This window comes from Leptodactylus fuscus, chromosome 5, assembly GCF_031893055.1.
Source record: "Leptodactylus fuscus isolate aLepFus1 chromosome 5, aLepFus1.hap2, whole genome shotgun sequence".
Lineage (NCBI taxonomy): Eukaryota > Metazoa > Chordata > Amphibia > Anura > Leptodactylidae > Leptodactylus > Leptodactylus fuscus.
The window spans coordinates 37,059,103-37,080,098 of NC_134269.1; the positions used below are offsets into that span (position 1 = coordinate 37,059,103).

Here is a 20,996-nt window from a genome sequence, read left to right on the forward strand (position 1 = left end):
AGACATAACATGTTCTAAAGTCTAGACTAAGGCTGAGCATTGACTTTACCTCAATTACAATTAATGAATGATTATTTTAGGCCACGCCCCCAGTGGCAGGTTATAGGCCACGCCCCCAGTGGCAGGTTATAGGCCAAACCCTCCAGTGGCAGGTTATAGGCCACGCCCCCCAGTGGCAGGTGAAATGGGTTGTAGCTGAGGGCCCAATGGCAAGCAATTGCCCATTTCTCCTCCATTATAATCCAACCTCGGAATCAATGTATGAGTTGACTACTGTTGTGGGACAAGGGAGTCTGAAGACAGTGTTGGGCGGATCTCATGAAGTTTGCCTGGTTTTTTTTTTTTTGTTCGGACCGAACACGTCCAAACCAGAAATGCTATTGTTATACTCTACGGCCTTTTGAGACCCCAGTGTGTAATTGTCAGGGGTCTTCGGCAAACAGCGCTACTCACCTTCCCTGGGCTCTGTTGTGGGTCCCCTTCCTCTTTGGGTCCTTTCCAGCCTCCTGAATTACATCAAGGCCACGAGGCATGATAATGCATGGACGCAGGCCTAACAAGACTGCTGAGTAAAAATCACAGGCCTCAGCGGTCCCTGACGTCATTCAGGAGACTGGACGAGGACAATGACCCATGCTGGAACCCAAGGAAGTTGACGAGAACGGTTAAGTTTGTTCATCTTTCCCAGGCCTGCACTTATTATACTCTGGAGTCTGGGTAGAACCTTACATATACGGAAATACCCAACTCAAAATCACGTTGGTCGACTTCGATTTCAGTAATTATTCGATTAACTGCCCAGCCCTAGTAGTCTAGTCACAGACTAACTGCAGAATAACTGGGCTGTCATACATACATACATATTTCAAGACTCATAAAGACATGTTATATGTAAAGGATACTCAGGACAAGGGATATTAAGGCCACAGTGGTCAGGCTTACACGCAGATGTCCTACCCAGTAGTCTAGGGCACTAGCAGCCAGATGGTAAGTGAGGATGCAGTGAAGACATACAAACAACAGACCGGCTGGGAATGCCACTCCTGCGCCAATGTAATGTAGAGACTTGGCATAATCCACCTGCCAGGAATAGACAATTTAGTGACCAATTATATTACTGAAACCCACCCACACCAGAAGCGTGCTAACACAGTCACAGATTATACAAGTTGTTCACCTTAATTTATATATTATGCCAAATCTTCTTTTCATCACCTTTAGGCCAAGGCTCCATATTGCAGAAATGCAGCATCTTTGGCGTTTGCAGATATGCAACAATCCCCCCTCCTCCAAATAAACATTGCATTTTACAGTACCAGCAAAGTGAAGGAGATTGTGTTAATCTGCAGAAAATGCTGCAGAAAAGCTCCTTTTCAAAAACACGGAGGTCTACTTTCGCTGTGGAGACTAAAGCGTTTTCCTTATAGATTTAGGCTAAGGCCCCACGTAGCGAGCCGCGGCTAAAAAATACTGCGGTGGATCTTTACTCTGTGGACTTTCTGCTGCTATTATACGAATGTGGAAAAACGCTGGTGTCTCTGTCAGTATAATTGATATGCTGCGATTTACAAAAAGCAAAAGTTTTGTGTCTGCTGCGGATATTTTTCTGCAATTTGTGGATGGGATATGTCAAAATGGCAAAAATCACAGCACTTAAAGAGGACCTTTCATCAGATCGGGCACATACAGTTCTATATACTGCTGGAAAGCTGACAGTGCGCTGAATTCAGCGCACTAATGGCTTTCCCGATCTGTACCCGGTGTAAAGCGCTATAGGTCACGGTACTGTAGCGCTTTACAGTCAGAAGGGCGTTTCTGACACTTAGCCAGGGACGCCCTTCTGCCTCGCAGCGCCTATCGCACTGTAGAGTGTGAGCCGGGAGGAACGCCCCCTCCCTCTGCTCACACAGCTCGTCCATAGATGAGTATTATCAGGAGGGGAGGGGGCGTTCCTCCCCGCTCCACAGCACAGCGTGATAGGCGCCGCGAGGCAGAAGGGCGTCCCTGGCTAAGTGTCAGAAACGCCCTTCTGACTGTAAAGCCCTACGGTACCGGGACAGATAGCGCTTTACACCGGGCCAGATCGGGAAAGCCGATAGTGCGCTGAATTCAGCGCACTGTCAGCTTTCCAGCAGTATATAGAACTGTATGTGCCCGATCTGATGAAAGGTCCTCTTTAAGCTACGTGTGGCCCAGCCTAGATAAGGGAAGAAAAATGCAACAAAAATACAATGAAAACCTTTTTTTTTTTTTTTTTGCAGCGTTTTTTTGTTGTTGTGATTCACTATGTGATGCCTTAGACTTAAGGAGTTTTTGCACACAAGACATTGCTAGCATAGCCACAGGTATGCCATAAATGTATGATAAATATTAGTCAGACCTCTGGGACCCACACCTATCTCTAAGATAAACATCTCTAGACTCTGCGCCACAGTTCTTACCTGACCATGACCTTGCAGAGAAGACAGTCCTTGATAGTTTCCATAGAAGTGAATGAGAGTTAGACAAGCTCACTGTTCTACGAGTTTCCATAACTTGACCACCGAGGACATTCTTCTCAGCAAGGTCACAGTCATAGGACAGAGGGTCAATTTAGAGATAGGTAGGATCCACGTTTATGGTGGATCCTGTGGATATGCCATACATCCTTCATGAGAAAACCCCTTTAACCATACCATACACATTACAATGTCAACACAGCCTGCCAAACTTGTCAGGACAGTCAACCACCTAACGTGTATGGGCAACCTCCCAACTTCATATACCGTGGAGATAAATATCAAGCATGTTAAGCTGCCAAATCCTTTTCTCTACCACTTCAACACATGCAGGCTCAGCTTTGCTAAGTATGCATGGGTTTCCGGGAGTAGAGGGGAATAGCTGTTGGATGGTAGAGCATTTGGCCGACAGATATCAGAAGTATATGGGCAACTGTTTTATTTCAACATATTCGTTGAGGCAGGGTAGTTGATAGGGTGGCACGGACTACAATAGTACATGTCCCTGCCAACCTGTCCCATCTAAAATTTAGGTGAAGAACTCCTTGAAGATGACAAAGACTAGCACTACAAGAGCAATAAAGGAATATGGAAAATAGGCGTACAGACTACTGTATGCTTACCTGAAAGTTTCCCACCATGACTAGTCCTGCCGCGTTGGTGCAGCCGGAGATCAGAGCAACAGTGTTCAGCCAGGAGCTGTGGCTGAGCTCGATGACCTGACTGTATCTCAGCAAACAGATCATCACCACTGAGAGAGAGGAGAGTCAGGGAGGAGGGAGGGACAGAGGACACGGGATGAAGCATGCTTGGGTGGAAAGACGACAATGGGATGGAGGGGTGATAAGTGTGATGGGACAGGGGATGGGGGGAACTGACGTGAGTGTGGATAAAAGGGAAGGACATTGGTGGAAAATGTCAACAGTGCTATACATGAGGTCTCTCGGGTATCACTCACCCATAAAAGCTCCGACATTTCCGATCAGACTGAAGAGACAGCTCTCGGGTGGGTACGTCCCACACTTACTGATAGGTCAAGAAAAGAATGGATTGTCAGCGCGATAACTATATGTATATGGAGAAGACAAGAGAACGGAAAAGTGAAAGCCATAAGTCACCTTATCAGGGGAACATCGTCCAGGGTGCAACAGGTCTTGGGTGTGCCTTGCTTGGCGTTGTCATCGGAACACGTCACATTGTATGTCCTGCGGAGAGGGTCCATACACTCCATTACATAAGAATAGTACTGCTATGCTACTCTATCCAGATGATCAAATAAACCTAGGCTATACCTCAACCTGTTGTCATGCAAACTAGAAGTCAAGAAATTCCCATTTTTCCCATTGTCCCCCTTATGTAATGAGGCTTTGGTAAAACGCTCTCTATTCACCCTCCTTGCAAGACCCGGTTGCACATTTGACACTCCATATACTGTATTGTGCCTACAATGGGCTGCTCATGGACAATGGACAATCCACATACCCACAGCAATGGATGTTGTAAATCAGACTAGCTCAGTGTTTACTGCAGAGGACAAAAGTCTTCACAGACATATGGACCTCTTCATGGATGACATACCCATGGGCTCAGGTGTCAAACACAAGGCCTGCGCTAAATACGGCCCTCCAGGTTCTCCTATGTGGCCAGCGAGGTCTCTCACTTCAGTTCACTCCATTTTGCTGGAGGAAAACTCAATTTCCCAGGACTCAGTGCTTGCCAAGTGGGTGGCGCCAACACATGGTGAGAGGGCTATCTTGGCGGGCAGAAACAACCCAATTTGAAGAAGTTCCTCATCAGCCTGTGAGGTATCTGAAGGCAAAAGCAGGGCTTGGCACCAGCACAGGGAGTGGGAGCCATCTTGGCGTACAGAAACAATGCAGTTTGCAGTAGTTCCACATCAGCCTGTGAGGTACCTCACTTGGGGACACAGAATTTGGCAGAGTGGGGAATTCGGCCATTTTGACAATACAGATTGCTGCAATTCCACACCAAGCGGTTTTCCAAGTGGAGTTGAGAAAATGTCCAGCAAGAGAAAAAGTAATGTAGATGGAAGACAGTCTAATGCTAGATAGGAAAGTGAATACATGTCTGTTCTTCAAGGAGAAAACCGGTATGACTTTGTATGAGTGATAAGAGTACAATATAGGTCAGCGTTTTGACACCAAACAAGGCAACTCTAATCCTGATGTGGCCCTTGGGGAAAAGAAGTTTGACACCCCTGCCCTAGCCGGGTACAAGCAGTCATGCCCTGAAAGTTTCAACCATCAAGAGCGATTAGATGACTGCACAATATTGGAATGACATCTATCCGTAGCCTATGCTATGGTGGTCAATGAAAATATAATAGAAAAAGTGGTGCGAGCGTGTTTTATACCAGTTTTCCACGGGACACACATGATGGTTCATCACAGCCATTGCGTACCTAGAAAACAAGACCAAATGACACTGTTAACAGAAGTTCATATTATTTCATACTATAGATCAGAAATATAATATAAAAATTTTTGTATATATCAGATCCCTGTTCTTGTGATCGATGACAGTCCAAGCAGTCAGACCCCTACCGATTATATGGTCATCCCCTATCCTATAACATTCATGTACCAGAATAACCCTTTAAAGAGGACCTTTCACCATATCTGGGCACAGGCAGTGTTATATACTGCCAGAAAGCTGACAGTGCGCTGAATTCAGCGCACTGTCGGCTTTCCCGATCCGTGCCCGGTGTAAAGCGCTATCGGTCCCGGTACCGTAGCGCTTTACAGTCAGAAGGGCGTTTCTGACCATTAGCCAGAGACGTCCTTCTGCCTCGCAGCGCCAATCGCGCTGTACTGTGGAGCGGGGAGGAACGCCCCCTCTCTCTCCTGATAATGCTAGTCTACAGACAAGCTGTGTGAGCAGAGGGAGGGGGCGCTCCTCCCGGCTCCACAGCACAGCGCGATTGGCGCCGCGAGGCAGAAGGACGTCTCTGGCTAATGGTCAGAAACGCCCTTCTGACCATAGAAGAGCTACGGTACCGGGCCGTAAGCTCTTCACACCGGGCACACATCGGGAAAGCCGACAGTGTGCTGAACTCAGCGCACTGTCAGCTTTCTGGCAGTATATAGAACTGCCTGTGCCCGGATATGGTGAAAGGTCCTCTTTAATGCTCTTCCCTATGTCCGGAGCTTCCATTGCACTAAGTATGGCTATCATCATTTATTTCAGCTCCAAAATTAGAATTTCCTCTATTTATACCAACACACCACACACCACCATGTCCTGTCTATTTTATCTGCCTGCACAGTCTGTCTACGATCACCACAAGCGCTTACTCTATGGCACGCTGCCCCCTAGGCTCCATGCACTGGACAGTCTCCTATACCCACCCATAATCGGACACGTGAGTGCCCCCTAACCTGCTTAGTGGTCTATGAATCCTACAGGTTTTATATGAGAGCCATGCACATCCAGGACCAGCTATCTAAACATCTTCTGCCTGTGGCTGTTGCTAGCCTCCTAGTCTAAAAATATAGGAGGCTTTCCCGAAGAGTGACAGTCTCTAAAATGGGACCGCTAGAGCAGATTCTTTGGACATGCAATAAAGGGAATACCATTAACTTAGGTTTCTGCACATATAGCTAGGGTTAGAGATGAGCGAGTACTGTTCGGATCAGCCGATCCGAACAGCACGCTCGCATAGAAATGAATGGACGTAGCCGGCACGCGGGGGGTTAAGCGGCCGGCCGCCATCAAAGCGGAAGTACCAGGTGCATCAATTCATTTCTATGGAGCGTGCTGTTCAGATCGGCTGATCCGAACAGTACTCGCTCATCTCTAGCTAGGGTAGGAGGTGCACAGATAACAGTAAACCCCTTTCCACCAGTTGGGGTAACCAAAAGCAACTTCACCACAAGGTGTAAATGAAACTTAAACCAGACATGCGACTTATAGAACAAGACAGATCTATATTCTACTTACACAATCCATATCCCGGGAATGGAAAATGCAGTCAGGCTGATGGGTAGGACAATCCAGCCAGTCATTAGTGAGGAAGGTCCAGGGGTCAAGGGAGGGGGACAAGCAGGCGGTACAGGAAACTCCACCGCAAACCATTAGCAGGCACTCACCATCAGAACATGGGACATTTCACTGACCACCTGTAAAAGGGAAGAGAGCGGAGACCATGGTCATGTCTTGTATACAAATAACAAGAACGTGAAGTCCTTGGAACAATACAAGGGCAAGGGAAAATTATTCAGATATGCGCACCACCCTATCTCATTCTGTCCACACCTCCAAGGTGAAATCTAATAAGAAACCCAATCCCGTGATCTCGGAGCTAGTGATGACACGATGCTATGAAATGTCCTAACCCTAACCTCACATGCCCAGCGCATAGAAATAACAGTACCGGCGGTTACAACATTCATAGTATTAGCCCCGTCAGACTGCCATTCTGATAGGAATGTGTCCCATAAACTCTTAGTATCCTGACCTGTAGAATTGGGGCCACTAAACCCCCCCGTGTGGTGTTATACAGGTACCCTGCCAATATCCAAACCTCTGCTTGTGAAGTGTATATACAATGAGCTAGTGATGACACGATGCTATGAGATGTCCTAACCCTGACCTCACATGCCCAGTACATAGAGATAACAGGTTACAACACTCATAGAATTTACTTAGTACAGAGGACATGTCCATTAAACCTTAAAATTGTTGTCCCACTGCAGACATTGAAGTTGTAGCCACAGGACCCTCACCCATCTTTAGAAATTAACCCTGCAATCTCCAGAACCCACTGCCAAAATTCAGGGTCCCAGCGGTGGTTGACTTTGTAGAAACAGCCGAGCTCACTGTCCCATTTACTCCTATAGCCCAGTTGTTTCCATATTTGTTATACACTTACTCCTATGTGGTATAGATGACAATATAATGTTTGTCCTAACAGCAGGTCCAGTGTACAGACAGACCCGGGGTTCTTTCTACGTTCTCAGTACTGACTGCATAAGGGTTCTCGGGTTCACGATCGCAACAGCGGAGTGATCAGTGATCGAGTAAGGATTCCTGACTGTGTGTGTTATAGCAGGAGGTCATCTGTTATAAGAGAGCTGAATACACACTAAGGGTGAATTCACACTACGTAAACGCCAGCTTATTCTGAACGTAAAACACGTTCAGAATCAGCGGCGTATAAAGCAGTTCCCATTCATTTCTATGGGAGCCGGCATACGAGCGCTCCCCATTGAAATGAATGGGCTGCTTTTTTTTACTATGAGCACTCCCATTGAAGTGAATGGGAAGTGCCGGCGTGTACGGCTAGCGCTGCTCATTGGTGTCATTAAGAGGTTAAATGTCGACTCTATAGGACTTTACATGGTCTGGTATTATATGCTTACAGTCTTTGCCAGAAGGGTCTAGGATCATTTTACAAACTTTTAGACTAATAAAAGATAGAGAACCCTATATAAGCTATATACAGTATATAAATAAAAGATACATACCATCCACCACCTCCAGCTATGGACAATATACAGTAATCACGTGTACATTACTATATACTGTATTACTGCCCTTATTTGGTTACTTGATACACTACAAGTCCCAAGTTACCATATCTGTACCCGGCATTGTAATACTAGCCACCGGCTCCTAAATCATTTAGTATCCAATATGGTAAAATGAGAGCTGCAAAGTGATAGGTTACCATGGGCAACAACAACCTGTTATCAGTACAATAGCGCATAAATAACAACAATGGCCGCCATTCAGGTTATCGATGTACATTATATTATCACTCCTCTTCCTGGTCTAGTATAATGTCTCTGTATCTATGACATTACATACAGTATCTAGTTATACCTGTTTATCTACAATCTATTTTATTCTGGCCATGGGCGAAGAGCCATTGTTGAAACTCGCCGCAAGGGGGTATGAACCATCGGTATGCTGCATGCTACCGACACCTGAAAAATACAGGTATACAACCTAGTAAAGCTGGTGGACAGCAGTCTTAGCCCCGTCAGACTGATATTCTGATAGGTACCCCTTATAGGAATGTGACCCATAATCTCTTAGTATCCTGACCTGTAGAATTGGGGCCACTAAACCACTCGTGTGGTGTTATACAGGTAGCCCGCCTATATCCAAACCTCTGCTTGTGTAGTGTATATACAATGAACACGTCACTTACTGCTCAGGGGGCCAGGGGTTGAGTCCAACGGCTTCCGGCACATGCACATTGTGCAGATGAAACCAAGGACATTACACCTCGCTTCACTAAGACAAAAAAGTCGTTTTATGGAAAAACTGATTTTTTTTATACTTATAGTCATTTTATTTCTTATTATTTATCAGCTTCACTGCTCCTATAATGCAATAAACACTTGGGTTGTGCTGGCACTGGTAATACACGGCAATATGCCAATACCTATTTAGCATGGCCTAATGGCTGTACTAAGATGGCAAAGCTGGGAGCCATTGCTAGGCCCCTGACAATCATAGGAACAAGCAGACAACCCACATTAGTGTTGTGTAGGGAGCAATGGGGTGACACTCCACTTAACCAGTGTAGTCGCTATTGACAGCGAGGGTTAAACAGCTGATGGAAATTCAGTAGTGTATGCGATTCTTGTGTCCCCAGCATTAGACCTCATTCACACATCTGCAGACTGCCAAGCAAGTACTTGGCCACCTCCATTGGTCCTCATTCAAACAAATGGAGCAGCATGTATTGTCCGAGACAGTAGGAGACCCAGACAGTGGTGTAACTAAAGTCTTGTGGGCTCCAGTACAATCTTTTGTCCGGCACCCCCTACCTCATCCCTACAGCGAATTCTTGATAGTGATGGTGACGGGTGCTAAGGAGTTTAATCCACCTTAGTGTGGTTAGGAGAATCTGTGGGTCTCCTTGGCCAGATGGAAGCTGCAATCTCAATACTGATGCCAGTGCTTATGGGTCCCCTAAGGCTCCAGGGCCCTGATGCAAATGCACCCCTGGACTCACCAATGAACAAGTTACCCTCAATCCGGTGGATAGGGTTAGCTTGCTGTGTCAGGTTGCCAAGATCAGATCAAAGGGATCTGACCCCCAGCACCCTCACCCATCGGTTGTTTGAAGCGGTTGCAACTCTTCACAGAATACCAGGCTCAATATCAAATATTGCACAATGGCTGTGCCAGACATTGCAGCTGAATTACCGGTACATTTAATTGGAGGAGGACTGAGCTACAGCATTTGCACAAGTAGAAAAGACTCTTTAAACAACAGATTTGACTTCCACCAATCCAATTCTGATAACCTGATAGGCCAATAATAAATACCCCTATAATCGTGTTTTTGCACATGCCATATACTGCAGAATCTCATGTATTAACAATAAAAAAAAAAAAAAATCTTTCAGGACAACCCTCTACAGGCCAGAGTGGAAAGGCTCGAAGATACAACAGCTCTCACTATGGTGGACTCTATCAGTCTATGTATTATATGGATAGCTGATAATCACGGGTGCGTGTGTACATTGTTGTGCTGTGGTATTCGGTTTCAATCTGACCAAGGGCAGTATCAGCATGGCGTAAACATGTTCTCCCTGTGTATGCGCAGGTTCTCTCTGGGTACTCCAGTTTCCTCCCATATGCCAAAAATAAACTGATAGGTACATTTTCCCCCTGTACAAACAACTGACCCATGTGGGTGTTGGGGATGACCATGTGTACAGCAGCCACTAACTCCCCATCACTCCCTGCGATTTGAGTCTCTATGAGAAAAGCACATTACAGAGGTCTGTCACTGTCTTACAGCATAAGCGTATACACAGATACAGATAACATTGGGGCTCTGCATTATTAGTACCTGCCTTTTTTCCAATGCCATAGCTACCACCCCCACTAGACCAGAAGTGGCCCTGTGCTTGGTGCATTATGGCCGATCACTGGGTCTCAGTAGCCACGTGGCTTTTGTGCAAATATGCCCGCTGATGCCAGTGAATGGTCATGTGAGACTGTATACAACATCACCACTTCCAGTCTTACAGACACAGGCGCCATGGCACTGGCATTGAAAGCAGAGTACTAGTATTCCTTATTTTAAACAATTCCCTGCCTTTAATTTATACAAGCTGAACATCCCCTTTAAGGCTGCACCCTCGTGTGCCAGAAATGGCGGCATAGTACCCAATCTTTTGTATATGGAATCAATTGTCTTAGAATAGGATCTTTTGGAGTGTCATCATTTTGACCGTACAGAAAACCATGTGCAAATGTGAATAGTGCCTTATAGACATTCTTATGTGTAAAGCTAAAATAGGGGAAATGTATTGTGAGCCCCATTGGGGACAGGTAGTGATGGCAATCTGTGTGCAGCACCGCAGTATATGTTGGTGCTATATAAGCTTTCTATATGCATGGTCATTTTAGGACGCACAGTTATATGTATGGATATAGAAGTGTGCAGATTATATACATGCACGGATATAGCTATAGATTACATATATGTACATACAGAATGTATACTAAGAAATATATATATGTATATACACACATCTAGCAGTATATAGCGGTGTATGTTCATGTATTTGTGTATATATAGCAGGTAGGGCTTGCAGGTCAGTCTCCCAGCATGCAGTACACATTTCACAACACGGAGACAAGAAGAAAGGACACAGGATCACGTAAGACACCGCACACAGCGCTCATACCCAATCTGCAGCCCCTCCTGCCCTATAACAAGGACGCCCCTCTACATATACAGCATTTGCCCCAGTCTCCCCATGTATACAAACCCGGTCCCCGCTGCCCCTGGGTCCCCCGGAGCCTTCACTGAGCAGACCTTCAACTCATTAAAGTGCCTTACATCGAGGTGGCTCACGGGAATTGTAGTACACGGAGCCCTGCCCAGTATTGCGCAAAAGACAAAGTGGACTACGTTACCCGGCAGCACTTGCGGGCATCGCGTCACGTAACAGGTAACAAGATTGTCAGGAACGTCCTGACGTGCGGAGGTATGTGGAGAGGCCGGCGCGGTGACATCATAGGGTGTGCTCGGGCGGCGTGTAAACAACGCCTCATAGTGGGAGGGCTGGGACATGGCAGCGTATGCTTGGAGGAGTAAATAGAGGGCTCACCTGTGCTGACAGGCCGCACATTTATTAGGCTACACAGAAGTATTATCATATGGAAAACTCAGATACTGAAAGTACAAAGTGCACTATGTGTCATATATAATAATAAATATGTGTGTGTGTAATTATATAATTAGCGCTAACGAAAGCCCAGGACTCCGCGATTCCTCAAACCATTGCAGTTTTGGACGCCACAGCATGTCAATTCCGGAAATGCTGCTGGAATAATTGTAACATTTTACAGTATGGCAAAGTGGATGGGATGTTAAGCAAATCCCATGCCCACTTTGTGGTAAAAACAGCCATGCGGACACACCGCAATTTCCAAAGCCGGTACGGTTTTGGAAATCGCAACATGTCAATTATACCTACGGAAATGCCAGAACAGAAAGTCCGCGGAGGGAAACCACAAATTTTCTGTTTAAAGTGCTGCGGGAAGAACCGCGATACGTTGCAGCCGCGCTTTATTGCTGTGGGACGTCCCATGGGGTCTTAGCCTAAAATGCATTCTATCAATCAAAATAAAAGGGGAAAAAAACCTATATTATTTATTAAATATTGTACTGCAAATTTTCTGGCTCTGTTAAAAGTCGCGGCATAATTTGGGTACATACATTCCCTTTATGTGGCATTTGGACGGATCATATCAAAAATACTTTGATATATTTTCTGCCATTTGACCACTTTTCGGTCTATTTAGGCCCTTGCATTTCTATTATTGAGATTCCTCTTAGCTATTACTTGAGCTTTTTTATTGTATTGACTCTCTCAGTAAATCTTGTCTCAGCCCATTGTCATATAAACACATGTAAATTATTCAGAGACTATGGCACCTCCTATTTATTTTATCATTGGTGTAGTACCGTTTGTATAAAATTGATTATTAGGCCACATTATTTATGTAGTTTATATGCAAGTCTGTAATAAATGCCCTGGTATTGCCATGACCTCTACCCCCTTGTTGATGATTTTTACACTTAAAATAATTTACTATGATATAAAACCAGTTCGGTATTGTTTATTATAATATTCATTATAGGGTATTATCTCTGCAGTCCTGTGTGCCCTTACAGGGAGTGTACAACCTCTACCAGGTAAACTGCCCTCAAAGTTTTAACCTAATAGGCAGCGTACTTTGTTTCCTCTGTTGGTGCACTTGGATGTACCTTTCGCCCCCGGAGCACCACTGTTGCAGTTCTGACCTCTCCATTCTTAGGTCTTCGCTGTCCTGTGCTCGGAGATGAACTCTCAGTGCACAGTGGTACAGGCATGATAGGGAAGGGGTCAGAGTAGAGATGAGCGAGTGCTATTCGAAATGGTCGTTTCGAATAGCACGCACCCATAGGAGTGAATTAAAGCAACCGGCACGCCGACTTTGCCGGCCGCTTAACCCCCTGCGTGCCGGCTACTTCCATTCATTCCTATGGACGTGTGCTATTAAATAGTACTTGCTCATCTCTAGGTCAGAGTAAAGCCCCTGGAGCAAAGGCACATCCAAGTGCACCAACAGCTTGATTTGCCTCTGATACAAGTGTCACTTTTCTACTACAGAGGTATGCTGGCCATTAGTGTAATGTGCAGGCAGGTTACTATGCCACAGAGTAGTGGTAGATTTCCTTTAAAGTAACTTGCAGTGTATGTAACAAAAATACTTTTGCCTCCCACCTTGGTGCTGCTAGAGCTGATAACTAGAGATGAGTGAGTACTAGTCGAAACTTCCATATCGAACAGCACGCACCCATAGGAGTGCCGGCCGCTTCCATTTATTCCTATGGGTGCGTGCTATTCAAAACAGCCATTTCGAATAGTACTCGCTCATCTCTACTGATAACATAATCAGTCCCCCCTCCCCCCGCTGCAAACAATATAGACTCTTCTTCCATCCCTAGAAGTCTTCTGAGTGATACAGCAATGATCCTGCAGAGGAAATAATTTGCTTCTATGATGTATATAATGAATATGATATTTAATTGTTTAATAATGTTCTGTAACAGGTTACTAGAAGATCATCCATCACAGGGACAGAGCTTTCTGCAGTAGGGCCGCCAATCGATGTCCTAATAAAACAATTGCAGTTAATGTACCGCCGCAGTTTACCAATAAGAGCCCTTGGCTAGATGCCACACCACGGCTACTTGTAAAGGGATTCAGCGGGCAAAGACAAGTCTTCATGATCAATGCTGTATAAAGGGGCTCTCTAACGTCAGTCTACTAACATTTTGAGCACCCGATAAATACCCTGCTAAAAAGACACAAAATATGGGCTCCTGCAATACCCCAGACATAATTAAAGCATGTACCGCAAGTTAAGGGTGATGACAGAACTGCCCTATGGATTATCGTGCTACTTCCAAGCTATCAAAAAAAATACAATAAGGCTAGATTCACACAACCGATTACAGTATATCACTGGGAGGAAGGGGCTCCTAACATCAAAGATAACTATTACTAGGAGTCCCGCTCCCGGCATAAAGGTCATATCGGTTAATTCAGCAAACATGGGCCAAGTTTCACGTGTTGTGTGAATACAGCCTAAAGCTAGCTGCACACAGGCCTTTATGTGGGGATCCAACGTGGCGTAAATGCCATGGGAACACCCCCCCCCCCTCAAACGCCCCCCCAGCAAGTTACAGTCACTGCACATTGTGGGGAAAAAAAAAAAAAAGAAAAAAATTAAAGCGTATTTCACACAGTCGCCGGTTTGGAAATCACAGCATGGCATGTCAATTATACATATGGAAACGCCGCCAGTTTCCCTATAGCTATAATAGAAGCAGAAAGTCCGCAGAGGAAACTGGTTATCTTGCTGAACCAGAAAATTCTCTTGTGGAATTTGTGGCAAGATTTAGTAGGACGAGTTCACTGATCCCAATGAAATCAATCATCTCCATATTCCTCCATGTGAGCCAGCCTTATTAATGGTCTGCATAGCGTCCATTCCATCTGGACTGCACCCTCTTCTGGCCTCAGATAGCTCTCTATGATGCTGTGCATGTACTGCCCTGTACTCATGACACACATCATCATAGATAACTACAATACTATATAAGGCCAGGCACCTGGAGAGAGTGCGAGCACCGTCCAGGACATATGGACGCTGCCTTTGTAGCTGGCCCTGCTCAGGCGATACACATTAGCCAAAAAGCTAGGTCTCACCATGCCTTCTCGGTTCTACAAAGAATTAATGTATTCTTATAAGGGAGAGCAGGGCAAGTATCTCTGGCACATCTTTGGAGCAGGGCACCATCCAATAGTCTAGCCTTCTTTCCTACTCAACACCTGCGGTTGGGGGAAGAGAAGGCAGATATTTCATGGTTAACCAGTCTCGCTGAAATTAGCGAGTTTGGCAGATCATATACTAATGTGTATGGCCAGCTTAGGAGTCAGAAACACATATCAATCACGCCAACTCTATGCCCACTGCTTCACCTGTATCAGGGCATACATTAGTATGGGTCCTTTCCATATGTTCACCATAACAGTATTCGGAGTTTGGCGAATACTCCGTTTCTGCATGAAGAATAAATACTTGGAAGAGAAACTAAATGAACATCTGCCAGTTTCTTGAAGAGTATGTAAGGCACTACTGTACAGAGCCCTTAAGACTTCTCATTAAAGAGGCGCTCCTTCTCCCACAGCAGACAGGTGCTCTTTATGACTGGCATAGTGCAGGTCTTCATCACTGGAGAATAAAGGGTTATATCAAACAGGAATCGTCCGTATAGGGCAGTCAGCGGGGCCCCCTTCTCTTGGCAATTTCCTCTTGTATCCGTCTTTTCAGAGCCTCCTTCATTCTGGCTTCCAATTGGTTTTCTACTGAGATTTTTGTTGCAATCTGCTCAGCATCATCACCCTGCAGCAACATGGAAGAAATAGAGAAAAACATTGTGCTTATGTTCTCCATGCAATAATATAGCAGTTGTAAGCCCTGTTCATAAGATCAGGTTTTGGTGAGGATTTCAGGAGAGATCCCGCACCAAAACTTAACTTGAGAAATGGGAATTGTCCCTCACATTCACCATCATCACTATATACTGTGTATATATATTCTAAACAGCACAAGTTACACATGTAGGTGTATATATTTTTTATAAAAACTGGACAGTCCATCTGATCCGACAGGTTGGGGTTCACCAATAGGCTGTATGCCAGCATTGCGCACCTTGAATTGTCATGTGACTGTCACCGTATACAAGGATGAGCAGTGTTTATTTTGAATGCTAGACATCCACCCCCTCATAGATTGTAGGTGTGAGAGTGGATGCTATAACAGTGTTCTGTACCTGCATAGCCTCCACCATTTACCATTAGAGCCTGACTGCATCCTGCAGTGAACCATTGCTTCATCTAACCTCAGGTTAGATCATGGCCTGTTTTTCATTGAACTGATTTATTATGTCTTTCAATGTCAAACCGGCTAAGAAATCAGGAACCAGGTTTGCTGCTGCGCCTACATTTTATGGATACATCTATCCTAAACCGCACATAATGCTCAATACGAGATGCTTCATTACAACACACACCTCGTATACAATAACTGATGTAATTTCACCTCCATCTCCCTCAAACTCCAAGCAGAAGAGCTGATTTCCAGGCGTCTCGGGGTCTGTACTGGAGTCGCTGTCACTCAGGTCATCATCCACCAGATCAGCAGTGCGGGTCGGCCTTTCTGAGGAGGGACAAGATGAGACACATTACTAAAAAATGACTGAACGTATAATTGTTATTCTGTCTCTTCTGAAGCTGATCACTTTCCAAAACATGCCACTTACCTGCACCAAAACACATGGAAGGGGCGATTTATTTATTTACCAAGGAGACGCGCTATAGGCTGTACAGACAGCTTAGGTTTCAGAGCTCCACAAGGGATGTGTCATGTGCCAGCCCTCCTGCCTCTACTATATATAGATCAGTGACAACACTTTAGATGATCTAGTCTATCTATATACTAACTGTAAATTGGCTTACTTTGAAGTAAAAATTTGTTAATCCCTGCCTTTTTCTGATCCCCTTGATGGCTAGGCTGGTGCACAGCAGGTGGTATAAATCCCTTTTACTGACCATAAACTGAGTTTAATTGGAAATCCCACTAATTTCAAGGAGTCTCAGGTATCCAACAAATAGTTATAGGTTTATGGGACTTCCTAACAAACCTGTTCAATCCTTGTTTTCCATAGAAGATTAGCAGTACCAAATGAGTTTTCTATCCGTCCCTCCCCCTAATATATGTATCATAATACCAGACAACTGTTAATATACATCGGTAGGAGTGGCTGGGGCCAGAGGCACACAAACAGCTGCAGGCCTCTGTGCATGAACATCTACAGACCCCCTGCTGTTCAGTAGCTTAGAATAGAGCACCCTGTAATTGTTAGCCACACAATTCAGTAGTTTGGGAGGGGCATCAGGTCTCTTTAGGGAAAGGTTATCATGAAGTCTACAGGGACAGATTATGCTGATAAAAAGAAATACACAAATACGTCTTCTTTGATAGAAAAGAAGAGCTTGTTCTAGCTCCACCTTTTGGAAGGTAGCTCCCTATAGATCAAACCTGGCTTTTCCTAAAAGCTAGAAGCATACTCTTGGAATAAAGCAAAGCCAAAATATTCCATCCAAAATGAAGAGGGACCCATCTGTAGACAGCCATTTTAAGATTGTTACCAGCCATTTTAAGATTGTCATCAGTGTGAAGCAGGGCACTCACTGGCTGGTTCACATTCAGTAGCTTAGGCATTAACCTGCAATCTAATAGACAGTAGAAAACTGCAAAGGAACCCCCTGACCTACTGGGCTCCTGTGCAACTACACAGGTGGTATGAACGGCATGTGTGCACCCGCCTGGGGTCAGACCCCCTCCATTGAAATATTGATGGGAAATCTTGAGGATAGGTCATCACTGTCTAGGGCCATTGGGCAGAAGGTAAGTAGGGGGACCAGATTGCACATGTGCAAAGGAGGGAGGGGGGGGGGTAACCGTGGTCACAGGTGGGTGGTGGTGGGGGGGAAGGGGTAGCTGTACGAGGCGACTAATCTCTAAAGGGGGCCGGGGGCGCGGATGGGCGGAAACGGGTGGGCCGGAGGTGCAGCAGCGGGGCTGTGGGGTTCCGGCCCACGATGCTGTGTGAGGGGCCCACGCCAGCCGCAACGAAACGGCTGTTGGGGCCATGTGCTGCACTGCAGGTGGTTCGCGCAAGGGTGAGGGGACAGCGGACGAAGTCGCGGGTTATAGCTAGTGATTAATAATAATGATTTCCTGGAAGGTCTATTATATAGAGCCCTCACCTCTTGGACGAGGGTGGTAGACCTGTAGATCTGGTTTCCTGGGTCGGGAAGGTCCTGGAGTGTACCGCTTCCTTTGCTTTTCTTTAGCTTGTTTCACCTCCTTATCATAATCATCTCTGGGAAAAAACACAAGAACAATCCTATTAAAACGTTGTATAGTTTTGTGGTGGTGCCCAATCCTTTCCATACACCACTCTATATGTCAACTTCAACGTGAAGCATACCAAACCGGAGTGAGAGGTAAATGGCCAGACTGGTTCAAGGTGACAGAAGAGCAAAACAAAACTAGAAATGGGCTGAAACATATGTATACAGGAGAGCATCTATTTGCAATTTTTTTTAATTTTTAAATGGATAGACCAAAAGCATCTGATTGGGGAGTCACAGAAATCAGCTTTCCAGTGACTATACAGTGCACAGAGCCAGAAGCAGATGACTCCATGCCCTGTATAGTGGCAGGACACCATTACTGGGGCTCTGCTCTCACTGAGTTCGTTGGGAGCTGATCTGCAATACCCGCTCCCAGCCACTATGGAGGGGACAGAACTATCTGCTCCCGGATCTGTGCACTGTATAGTATGGGCATTGGAACATCCCAAACAGCTGACTTGTGCGAGGACAGGTTGCTGACCCACCAAACATTTAGAATCGGCCACAAATAAAATAAAAAAATCCTGAACAACCCCTTTAAAAGGAGTATTCTGTTAACAGCCAATCGCAGTAGAGAAGAGAGTATGCTGCTGTAAGCCCCAGCTACCAGGACATATGCTCCAGAGCGCTCATATTAAGGGGAATATATATTTACTAGAGGTGGCCAGTATTCCACATCCACTGACATATATAGCAGAAAATCAGGAAGAGCAGCTAGGGCTTCATGCACACAATTGTAGTCATGCACAGGACTATGAAAAACAGAATGGGGGGCACACGCATGGTATCCATGAGCAGTCAGTTTTTCACAGACCTGACCAATATAGAAGATAAGGCCCTGCTGAAGAAAGAAACAGGAAAAGGACCTGCAGATTTACCTGAAAACTACCGTAATCTGTAAAAACTATAGTAAAAATGGGACCTTGTAATTGTGCCTGTCTGCGGCAAAAGAGTTTTTTTTTTTTTTTTTAACCGGACACAAAGTCCTGCATGTCTGACTTTGTGTCCGCTTAATAAAAACGGTCGCGCTGCGGACAGGCACGAGACGCTCAAGGGGCGGTCACTTTGCAAACCCATTCAAGTGAATGGGTTTGAAAACTGACCGCTGGTTTCCGTCCCCTGTCCAGTTTCTTGGGGAAGAAGACAGAAACCAGCAGGATTGCCTAAAGCAGACACGGGCGCAGGTGTGAACCCACCCTTACAAGATTTTAGCAACAAATACTAGCAGAACTGTCATAAATCCCATTGATTGCAATGGGATTTTATCTGTTGTCTGTCAGTGCCGGTTAACACCAAGTGCATTACACATCCGTTATTTTTTACATTAAAGAGGACCTTTCACCGATTTGGGCACAAGCAGTTCTATATACTGCTGGAAAGCTGACAGTGCGCTGAATTCAGTGCACTGTTGGCTTACCCCATCTGTGCCCCGGGTAAAGAACTATTGGTGCCGGGACTTTCTCTGGGTAACGGACAGGCATCCATTATAACGTTTTGGGTTTTCTTTTCACACGTAAGCTCAGACAGTAGAAACGTAGCAAAAAAAAAAAAAAAAAAAGTATAAAAACAGACACCAACTAATGCTAATATGTCCATTTTTGTTAAAGTCTATTTCATACGTGGCAAGAGGGGGCAGATTTTGACACGGAATCCACCTCAAAATCCGCCCCCTCACTATAGAGGTCTATGTAGACCGCCAACGTTCTTTTTTCCGGGAGCGGTATGTTCCCGCTCACAGAAAAAAGAAGTGAGCTGTCCTTTCCTCAGGCGTATTCCACGGCTGATTCAGCTGCAGCATCTGCCTCGCGACACCACCCTCCGGACTACACCCATTCATTCGGGTCTACTCCGGAACAGAAAGCCGCAACGGAATGTGTTCACACAGAGCCCGGTGTGAATTAGCCCTAAATGAGCCATTAGCCTGCATTCACATCTACATCAGAAGCTCCATGAGGACCCTCACTTGCAGAACCTGCACCCTTGACAGAGAAACTAGCACAACGCAGAGTACCATGTTTTCTGGTAAAATGACAGACCCCATTATAAATCCATAGAGATCATCAGCGACTGATGGCTCAGATCCATGACAAAGTAGTGGCTTATGCTTCAAAAAGTAATCAGAACAGAGCAGAGCAGTACAGACGTGTTTCTTACACTAAGCTCACACCTGCGTTCAGGTTTCTGTTCATCGGGTTCACTTGGGGACCCAAGGAGTGGAAACCTAATCCGCTTAAAAAGCACCTGCAGATCCCATAGACTATAATGGGGTCCACCCAAAAAAGGAAGAACATTGCAGAGAGAACAGCACTGCTGGGAGGACTTTTCTCTGGGCATTTTGAAAGCAGATTACAGGACAGAAACCCCAAAAGAAGAAGACGAGGTGCAGGGGTAAACCCAGCCTTAGAGGGATGCTTCACTACAACGACCCATATACATATGGACTATAAAGGTATATAGACCTAGAGGCCTCTCCATAGCAGTGTATAGGAATGGCCACCATGTAATACTGCAATCTCCTGCACAGTAAATGTATGACCATAAGAAGCCAGACCTGCAGGTTACAAGACAGCTGTCCATAGATCTCATATACCTGCACTATATGGGGAAACTACATCTCCCAGCATGCCCTTGTGCCTAGACAGCATGCACAAAGTCTACCGAGCCGCCTCACCGGGCTATCTGGTTCCGCCGGATATGATGAACGAATCCATGGCTCATATCCAGGCGCCCGCCAGGGCCCGATCTCGCTCGTGGCTCCGTTTCTTCCTCCATACCCCTCCAATCACTCCCGGGGCCTCCAACCCCCTTTCTACGGTATTTAAAGCACCTTCACGCTGATTGGCTGCTACACCCTCCGACCCTAACGCTGATTGGTGACCTCTGTTCAAAGGTTCCGCGGGTAGAGCCAATGAGAGGCTAGATCATGTCTGCGCTTCAAGCCTCGTTTTTATTCTTCATTGCCCAA

At 45.6% G+C, this 20,996-nt stretch overlaps 2 protein-coding genes across 5 annotated transcripts in view; both read right to left on the reverse strand.

Moving 5' to 3' along the window:
* TMEM150A (transmembrane protein 150A) overlaps positions 1-20,996 on the reverse strand; it is a 156,336-nt gene that overhangs the window by 4,488 nt on the left and 130,852 nt on the right. The window contains exons 1-8 of one of the 4 annotated variants that reach the window (XM_075272935.1): positions 11,261-11,517; positions 8,674-8,759; positions 6,459-6,637; positions 4,873-4,920; positions 3,617-3,703; positions 3,457-3,524; positions 3,122-3,249; positions 903-1,080 (exon numbers count right to left, since the gene is read on the reverse strand). In XM_075272935.1, the coding sequence (XP_075129036.1) occupies positions 903-1,080; positions 3,122-3,249; positions 3,457-3,524; positions 3,617-3,703; positions 4,873-4,920; positions 6,459-6,523 (574 nt within the window). In that variant the 5' untranslated portion in view covers positions 6,524-6,637; positions 8,674-8,759; positions 11,261-11,517. Of the gene's footprint in view, positions 1-902; positions 1,081-3,121; positions 3,250-3,456; positions 3,525-3,616; positions 3,704-4,872; positions 4,921-6,458; positions 6,638-8,673; positions 8,760-11,260; positions 11,519-20,996 lie in introns of those variants that run through there. The other 3 variants (XM_075272932.1, XM_075272933.1, XM_075272934.1) reach the window with 3 other exon arrangements.
* On the reverse strand, positions 14,243-20,824 carry C5H2orf68 (chromosome 5 C2orf68 homolog). The gene is made up of 4 exons (XM_075276138.1): positions 20,703-20,824; positions 17,882-17,997; positions 16,123-16,268; positions 14,243-15,452 (listed from the first exon to the last, which is right to left on the reverse strand). Exons 1-4 carry the CDS (start codon positions 20,801-20,803, stop codon positions 15,330-15,332), a joined length of 486 nt encoding a protein of 161 aa, XP_075132239.1. The 5' UTR covers positions 20,804-20,824; the 3' UTR covers positions 14,243-15,329.